This window comes from Desmodus rotundus, chromosome 9 (genome assembly GCF_022682495.2).
Source record: "Desmodus rotundus isolate HL8 chromosome 9, HLdesRot8A.1, whole genome shotgun sequence".
In the NCBI taxonomy this organism is placed as follows: Eukaryota; Metazoa; Chordata; class Mammalia; order Chiroptera; family Phyllostomidae; genus Desmodus; species Desmodus rotundus.
Window position 1 is genome coordinate 105883107 of NC_071395.1, and position 8747 is coordinate 105891853.

Genomic DNA, 8747 nt, shown 5'->3' on the forward strand with positions numbered 1-8747 from the left:
ACTAAAGTTGCAGGAAAACCTTGCCCCATCTCTGCATAAGAACTCCGTGACTTCCAGCTACCTACAGAATAAAGTGCAAAGTCTGATGACTTGTAAAGGTGTTCACAATCCGGGCTGCACGACCTAACCGCCTCCCCTCCCGTGCCTCACCTCTCCCCACACTCTCTACCCCACGCTGCAGCCACTCTGGATGATTCATGTTGAACCTCATATTCCCTACCTTCTCCACAGGCTCTACCCCCAACCCTTCCCACGGGGACTCCTCTGGGCAGCCTTTCTCACTCCCCTCCCTCTCCTGTCTGACCGTAAAGGCCGGCTACAGCAGAGCATCGAGCGAGAGACGTGTCCCGCATCCTCCCATCCAAGCATGCACACCTGCGATTTTTTCCGCACCCCAAGACCTTGCATGTATCCTTGCTCTCGGGGCTCCCCATGCAGGAGTGTTCCGTATTCAACGACGCCCAAGCTGAGGTGTCCCAGAGCCGGGCTTCTAGGCTCTCGGGCTCTTTATAGTTCGCAAGACTCTTACGCCCCCTGGAGGGCGGGACTCCACAACACAGGAACCTCAGAGAGACCAGCCACATTAACGGAAACTCGTCTTTATTAGGCTTTTTTTCTGGGGGTTGACACCGGGAGAGCGGAGGGGAGAGGGCAGGGCCAGGTCATAGCCTAGGCACGGGCTCAGACCCCAGACCGTCCCCCAGGAGCAACAGAGGAGACGGCCGCCGCGGGACAGCGGTGCCCGGGGCAGGGGCGCGGCGCTGGCTCTGCGCCGGCGCGGCGGCCCATGGTCAGGATGCCGGCTGCGTGGTTGCCGTTGGCTTGCAGGAGGCGCTGCAGCCGGCCCTGTAGGCCTGGGGCACCAGGCCGCCGCTTGCCCAGCGTGAGGATGCCGGCCGCGTGATTGCCCGCGCCGTGCAGCAGCTCATAGAGGCGGCAGGAGCACGTCTTCTGGCGGCAGCAGTCGGGCAGGGGCTGCGCCGCTGCCCCCGGCGACAGCAGCGCGGGCGGTAACAGTAGCAGCAGCAGCAGCGTCACGGCGACCCAGGAGACCTAGGGAGGTGGAGACCCGACGCTGTGGGTCTTCCTGCCGCGCCCGCTTCCAGTCATTCCACCCAGGCCCTGCCCTGATGGTTGCGCGCCCCCTCCTGGCCTGCGCCCCTCCCTCGCTGTCCCTCCGTTTTTCCTGCTTCTTGGCAATGTGTGTGAGGGTTGGAGAGGATCTCAGCTGGCCTTTTACCTGCTCATCCTTCAAGTCTCAGCACAACATCTCCTCCAGGAGGCCTTTCGAGACCCCCTGAGCAGAAGGAATCCCTGTTTCCTCTGCGTGTCCTTAATTCGCTGTACCCCCTTTAGAGCGCTTACCACTCCACATAAAAACAGGTGTGTCTGAGTCTGTCTGCACCGGAAGTTCGGACGCTCAGGGAAACAGGCCCTATTTAGTCCCTCTCCTCCTACCCACAGTGGCAAACCCGTGCAAATCAAGGACTAGCAGGACCCAAGCTGCCTGTGTGCCTGCTCCTTTGCAGGGGACACCGAACTGGGCTTTGGGCCAGTTCCCTACCCTCAGAGGTACAGCCTCCTCACTTGTGAATTGGGTGTTAACCAATTCCTGCTGTGCAGAGCTGCTGGGAGGATAAAAAGAGATGACAGGTGCAAACACAGCACCTGGTGAATAGTAAGTGCTCAATAAACAGGAGCTCTTAGCAGAACAGGGTACAATCAAATGTTAACCAAGGCAGGTTCTCCGCCAAGGGTCCACCCAGTCCCCTCCTTACCTCAGAGCCTACACAGGAGAAGACCAAGACAGGAGACACCTCCAGCCTCTCTCCCAGCCCCTGAGCAAGCACTCTCATTGCCCCCTGGTATGATGCGTCCCCTCCACCCCTGGAGGAGGCCTTTACCTTTGTGGAGGGAGAGCTCATGGTGTCTGGAGCTCAGAATGGAGTAGCAGGGAATGGTGTCGTCTGCAGTGGTCCGGATAGCTAGGAACTCTGAGGCTGTCAACTGTTACCTGCTCCTGGAGGCCTGGGGTTTATAGTGCTCTGAGGTGGCGGGGGAGAGACAGGCACTCGCATCCACTCTGGGGCCAGACAAAGGCAAGTCTAAGATTAGCCTCACGCCGGGGGCCGTCTCCAGGCTGGGCCCAAGGAATGGCCGCCAAGGCACCCAGAGGCTGGAGCTGGATCGCTGTGCCTCTGGTGCCCCCCTTGTCTGTCTGCCTGCTCCTTGGAGATGGGGCGGTTTCCGAGCACTAATGAGGCCACCTTGCACCCAGGAATCTGGGAGCACAAAAGAGGCCTTGACTGGGGTGCTGGCTGGGGACAATGTGGGGAGGGTCGGCTGCTAATGAGGGCCAGGAGAGGAGGCAGTCATGAACCTATCCACAGGGTGTGCAGGGGCAGGGAGGGCACCCAGGCAGCGGGCCTCCTTCCCTCCGCTCCTCGTCTCTGCCCCTGGGGTCTGTCAGGCTCCAGGGCCGCCTTCCTCTATGGAAAAAGGCTTCTCAGCTGGCCTTCCCTTCCCTCAGCCCCTTCCTTCCACTAACCTCCAAGATGGAAAACCTTGACAACCCATCCTGGGCAGTGGGGTGACAAGTGCCTGGTGTAGTTATCCTTGGACCTCACTAGCTTTCTTGCCGGAGGGGACAGGTGGGGTCCATCCCACTGTCAGCAGGGAGGGGGCCACCATGCTGCAGTCTCTCTTATTCAGGGCACTGTCTACCGAGCCCCTGCTCTGCGTCAGGCCTGCACTGGGCTATGGAGCCATGGTGTGCATGGGACCTGCTCAGTTTTCAAGGTCCAAAGTCCAGGTGGGGGTGTGACCTGGCCTGTATGGTAGCTCAGTGGGAGAAAGGACTCTGGAAAGGCCTTCTATGAAAAGATTTCTACCCAGTAAGTGCAGGGGAGGAGGCATGCTGCTGAAGGGACACCTTGAGCAAAAACCTAGAGGTGACAGTGCTTAACCCATGTGGGGTAGTGAGGTGTGGTCCTCATGGCTGTGGCTTCCCTCAGAGAAGAGAGGTGGCTGGACAGGCAAGCAAGGCCCCTCACATTTAAGGTTGGGATGGGCAGAGGTAGGAGGAGGGGGGTCTGTGACTTCTAGGTTGCTCTACGCCATGGCAGCTCCTGGGGGCACACACGCAGGGCCTGCCCCAGTGGAGAGAGGGGGAAAGCTTGGGGATCAGAGCTGAAGGGAGGTGATAGGCTGCAGCAGGAGCAGAGCAAAAGGGACAGCTACAGTTTCCCCAAAAGTAGACCCTGAGTCAAGAATCTGGGTGCAAGAGGTTTATTTGGGAGGTGATCCCAGAAAACACATAAGGCAGTGGGGATGGGAAGGACGGGAGGAAAGCTGTAAGAACCGTGTTAACTGTTACCCCTGGTAACGGTTCAGGCTACACTTCAGAATCGTCACACTGCAGGACAATGAAGCTGAGGTCGGTATTCGCAACTCCTGTTCCTTGCTGACTGAGGGTCGCTCCTGGGAACATTAACTCCTGACACTGGCAGCTTGCCCAGAGCACTGGGCTGAGAGGCACAGGAGCCCCCGGCGTGTGTGGGAACTCTCCAGCAGTTTCCTCCAGAGTGGGCGAAGGAGGCTCCAGGCAGACCCCGAAGTCACCTCTTCAGACCTGGCTGACTAGGTTGGACCTCCCTAAGGCCCAGCAGCTCTGACGAGCCGCTGACAGGTGGCACAGAGTCAGAGATCCTGGCCGAGGGCCCCCCATCTAGAGAAGCCCCAGAGGAAAGAGAGAGGCAGCTTCTGGGGGTTGGGGGACAGTGGGCGGGCTTTGGCTCAGGACAACACTCTCCTTTGCAGGAGCTGGGCCAGGTGCCAGTGCCTGAGGACCCGGGGCATCTCAGGAGGGAAGGGAGAAGAGGGAGAGGCAGCCAGGGCCGCCCGGAGTGCTCGGAAGGCCTCGGGCCCCACCAGGTGGACTCTGGCCGGGCCCACGCTGCCCCGGAAGCGCAGGGACTTGTAGCAGGGAGAGGCTTCCTGGAGGCAGTGGTCAAGCTGAGAACAGAACGGCAGAGTGAGGCTGGTATGCAGCTGTGTGGCATGTGGATGAGGCGTGCACGACTGGGCCTAGTGTACGTGTGATTAGGAGTTTCACGTGTACACATGTGTGTCTGTGGGATTCACCCCTCCCTTTCCCGACCCTCAGGAAAGTTCTCCTCCTTGCCCCACCTCCCCATCTCTCTGCTGTGTCCACTGCACCTGGGGGCATGCAGAGTGAAGGGGACATGCAGTCAGATCCTGTCCCCATCTCATTTACCTTGTCTCGATTTTCCTCGGACAGGTTTCTCAGCCCCCTCAGGGCCACAAACACTTCGTAGTGGGGAGCGGAGCCCCCAGAGGAATCTGCAGACAAACCCCAGTACACATGCGCTCCTGTGAATGAGGTGGCTTCCAAAGCCACACCCACTACCTCCCCCCCACCCCCACCCCGCACCCTGTGCTTCCCCACTCTGAGGTTCCTGGGAAAATAAGGGTTTCTTGGAGTGGAGGCGGGGAAATGGAGAGGAACCCAGGCCTAGTTCTGAGTATGAAACAGGACAGGAAAGGAAATGGGGAGAGACTGCAGCAGGAGGGATGGGAGTTAGACCTGGGGAAGGACTTTAGATAGGAGCAGCAAAGGAGGCTGGGTCTTCCCTTCTTCCTAGAGGTCTCTCAGCAGGATGGGTATGGGTTGAGGGGCAGCCAACCCAGGAATGCGGAGCAGGAGCTGATGGAGAAGCTTACCCAGAATGCTGCTCTCCACACAGCCATAGTCCAACAGCTTGGCCCCTGGCCACTGTCCCACCGCCTGGCCCAGGGCCTCAGAAAACACATCCTCGCCAATGTCTTCTCCTCGCACACTCAGGGTCTGGCTCCGCCTGGAGAGAAGGGAGGGGGAGGCAGAGGGGCCCAGGGCACAAGGACAGCCCCTCAGATTCCCGGGGAGTCACCTACCTGCGGATGAACCTGACGGCTGGGCACTGATTGTAGGCGCCAACCACCCGCACCACATCACCCAGACGGCACCTGACAGGATGGCAGGAGGGGTGAGTCAGCTCCAGGGACCCATTAGCTCACACCCCTGGCCCTAAATAGGGTCCTGGAGGGCCTGTGGCGGCTGCGGGGTAGGCCAGTCATCACCTGGTAAGGCTGGCGTGGTCAGTCAGCACCAGCTCATACTCCTTGCCCCTCTGGGCCTCAGCCAGCAGGATGGTGGCGGCAGCCTCTTCCTGGCCTCCTTCTTGGACTGGGAGCAGCTCAATCAAGGGAGCGCCAGGGGGCAGGAGGTAGAGCCCACCAGCCCGCTCTGGCCACAGGTTCAGGCCCACCACCCCTGCGGGGAGCAAGCAGCCTCTTCATCTGGCGGTGCTGGGGCTTTCGCAAGGCCCTTACTCCACACCCCGCGCCTTAATCCTCTGGGCACCTGATCCCACCACTGCCCTTCCACCCGCTCCTTCCTGGCTCCCCCAGGCTCAGCACACGGCCTCTAGGGCTCTAACTGGGAAGAGGCAGCGCTTCTGGATGTGGCACGCCTGGGGGTAAAGGCTGGTGCTCTGTCAACTTGTGCAACCTCTATGAGCCTCGGTTTCTTCCTCTGTGAAATGGAGCTGCCGGCATTGGGGAGGATATACAGGGTGTTGGGGAGGATTAGATGAGATAATGAAGGGCTCACTATGTGGCAACCAGCGGGGTGCCCTCTGCCCCCGGCCCCCAGCTCGCCACCCTCGAGTCCTGCTGACCTCCAGAGGCAGCATAAGCAGGCGAGAAGAAGGCGAGCCCTTGGCACCACAAGGCCCCCAGGGCAGCCAGAGCTTCGGCCTGGCCTCCTGCGTCCAGAGTCACCACCACCTGCAGCTTTGGCCAGAGCCGTAGGGCCAGTCCTCGGGGTCCCTGTTCCAGGGCTTCCTGCAGCTCAGTTGCCCGCCAGGGGAGAGGCGCTCCTGGGCCCCCAGCAGCTAGTGCCTCAGCCAGCTCTTTGCCATTGGCCCCCAGGCCCAAGAAGATGTCCAGGAGTTCGACTGCCGTCCCAGCTTCCAGTGCCCGCAGCCCCGGGGACCTCAGTGCTTCTAGCAGCAGGGCCCCAGGGTCCTTGGCTCCAGGGGGGCTCCGCTGGCTGGGGACACGCCAAGGCCAGGGGAGGGGGCTGGGCCAGGGGGATGTAGGAGTCAAACAGGCTGTGCCTCCCGGGGCCAGCACCTCTGGGTAGGCCTTATTCAGTGCTGCCAGACCCAGCAAGGTGGCCTGGAGGGAGACGGGACAGGGTGTTGGCCCCCAGCCTGAGCCGGCCCCCAGCCCCCAGTCCGGGGGTTCTTTGCCCACCCTGAGGGAAGGGTGTGGCCGCAAGCTGGGGTCCATGGGAGGGCTGTTTACCTGCAGAGAGGCCTTCCCGAGGTGCTGCTTTGAGGTAGGGGGCAGGAGCTGCTCCCCACTTTCTTCCTCCTGGGCCTGGCTGGCCTTGGTCAGAGGGAGATGATTCCGGAAGGCGCTCATATCTGGAGCCCCAAAGACACCATAAACTGGTCAGGAAGCCACAGAGTTTCCCAGGAGCTTCAGGCAAGATTGGTGAGACTGTTGAGGAAGGGACGAGGAGTGACAGGGAATAGGCCTGGGGGGAGGGGCTACCAGGGTCCAGGATGGGAAAACCCACCCTGAGCCTGGGGAGGGTCTCTGGGGCAGGCCTCTCTGTGTTGGCAGCAGAGGGTGGGAAGGGGGGGTCTTCAGGTTCTGGAATCTGACTGTCCCATGTGGTTTCCTTCTCTCTGGACCACCTCCCCAGACCCTGGAAAACACACCTGTGCTCCCCCTGAGGGGACAGCGGGGGCCGGGGGCTCCCTTCAGACACCACATCAGGGCCTGCTGCTGGCTCCGGCCCGCATGCAGCGTGCTCTGCTCCAGTCTCCACTGCTGCCAGGCGGCTGCCCACCACAGGGTGCCCCATGCCACACGGTGCTGGAGGCAGGCAAGCCAGGATGGCCGGGGCCCCAGGGACTGCTGCTGCCGGAGCCTGGCCAGTGGCAGCAGCAGCAGGAACAGCAGCAGCAGCAGCAGGAACAGCAGCAGCATCTCCAGGCAGCCCCTGGGCGGAGGCAGGGACAAGAGTGCTGGTTTTGGGGGCCCAGGGGATAACTCATTTCTTACAGCCGCCCCCCATTCTACCGGTGCAGGAAAACCAAGGACACAGGAAGTTTGGGGAGAAGCCAGGACCCCTGTCAGGCAGGTGAGGCAGAGAGAGAACATCAGGCTTTAGCGTCACACTGACCTGAGTTCGGATCCTGGCTCTGCCACTTGCTGTCTGTATGTAATTCGAGTGGCTGCTCTGAGCTCCGTCCCCCTATCTGTCAAATGGGAATATAATACCCCTCAGAAGGCGCAGAAAGGGCTTGGCACGGTGCCTGGCACACAGAGGCTGCTTATCGAACGAGATCTTGCCCACTTCCTAGTGGCTCTGCTTCGTCCTAGGGTCCGCCCTGTCCTGCCCTGTGTCCCTCCTGAGCCCTGGGCGGTGGTTCATGTCCCACATGCACCTGTCACAGCCCACTGATGGCTACTCCCAGCATCCAGGCCCCCCTCAGCACTTAGATCTCAATATACAGGCCGGCCAGAAAGATGAAGCCGTGGCTTTAAAGGGCTGGGCCTCACCACAGGGAAATCCGGCCACTGGGCCTGAGGGCGGAGCTGAGGTGGGGGGTGCTCTTAAAGGAGCAGGTTGCCGAAGGAAGACAAGCTGGGCGCTGGCCGCAGCTGGCAGAAGTGGGGAGCTAGGGCTGGAATAGCGTGGTCCTCACACTTGTGCAGATGGAGGGAGAGAAAGCTGACTGTGGAAAAGAGCGCCAGGAAGCAGCTAAGCAGCTTCAGCTGGGGCGGGGCACACCCCATCCTGGAGCAGACTCAAGCTGGAGAACTGTTAAAAACCAACATTTTCTCTCAATCCAGAAATCCTCTCCACCAAGGTGGGAGAGAAAGAATACACTTTTATTATTGAACAAACATTACGCCAGAATGTGAGGTGCACCCTAGGCAATCTGCTGGGAGATGGCAAAGACAATAAAAGAATCTCACTCCCATTTATAGCCAAGCTGATAGCACATGTGTGCTCTCAACATACATGACACGATGGCCAAAGTCATCTTTGAAAGGGAAGAGATTTCAGACCATTGATGAGATTCAGCAAAAATACCACAGTGCAGCTCATGGCGATTGGGACTGTGTGAGGTCCCAAGGTGCCTACTTTGAAGGGGACTGAGGTGTCATTGTCCTATGTACAATGTTTCTTGTATCTTGTATCTTCTTCAGTAAATGTCTCTGTTTTACATAATACACAGCTGACTACTTTCTGGACAGATCTCATTCAGTTACGTGCAACCCCCAAAATCAGTTTATAACATCTTCATCGCCTCAAAAGTGACCCCAAACCCTTTAGCTCTATCCCCCAGTCCCTTCCCATCTTTCCCCACCCCAGCCCTAAGCAACCACAAATCTGCTTTCTGTCTCTACAGATTTGCCTGTTCTGGACATTTCACATAAACGGAATCACAGAACACACGGTCTGTGTGTTTGGCTTCTTCCACTTAGCACAATGTTTTCAGGTTCTTCTATGTGGTAGTGTGCCACGGATCAACAGTTCAGTCCGTTTTATTACCGAATGGTATTCCATCGGAGGTAACGCCATCCAAACCCTTGTGTAAAACACGCCCCCGCCACATGTGTTTACCCATTCATCCACTGATGGGCTCATTTCTGCTCTTTGC

General features: G+C 59.3%; 2 protein-coding genes across 4 annotated transcripts; both read right to left on the reverse strand.

Annotated features, from left to right (window-relative positions):
- Positions 1-593: 593 nt before the first annotated feature.
- On the reverse strand, positions 594-2957 carry HCRT (hypocretin neuropeptide precursor). The gene is made up of 3 exons (XM_045189924.2): positions 2549-2957; positions 1905-2083; positions 594-1053 (listed from the first exon to the last, which is right to left on the reverse strand). The coding sequence occupies exons 2-3, from the start codon at positions 1923-1925 to the stop codon at positions 682-684; spliced, it is 393 nt and encodes a 130-aa protein (XP_045045859.2). The 5' UTR covers positions 1926-2083; positions 2549-2957; the 3' UTR covers positions 594-681.
- Positions 2958-3278: 321 nt separating this feature from the next.
- On the reverse strand, positions 3279-7637 carry GHDC (GH3 domain containing). 3 transcript variants are annotated; one of them, XM_045190308.2, is made up of 10 exons: positions 7524-7637; positions 7259-7334; positions 6792-7075; positions 6370-6491; positions 5739-6240; positions 5140-5332; positions 4954-5025; positions 4744-4877; positions 4277-4362; positions 3279-4014 (listed from the first exon to the last, which is right to left on the reverse strand). In XM_045190308.2, the coding sequence occupies exons 3-10, from the start codon at positions 7060-7062 to the stop codon at positions 3796-3798; spliced, it is 1599 nt and encodes a 532-aa protein (XP_045046243.2). In that variant the 5' UTR covers positions 7063-7075; positions 7259-7334; positions 7524-7637; the 3' UTR covers positions 3279-3795. The 3 variants fall into 3 exon arrangements, with proteins under 3 accessions (XP_045046243.2, XP_045046244.2, XP_024409622.2); XM_045190309.2 differs by lacking the exon at positions 7259-7334 and having other exon boundaries at positions 7524-7627; XM_024553854.3 differs by lacking the exon at positions 7524-7637 and having other exon boundaries at positions 7259-7517.
- Positions 7638-8747: the final 1110 nt, after the last annotated feature.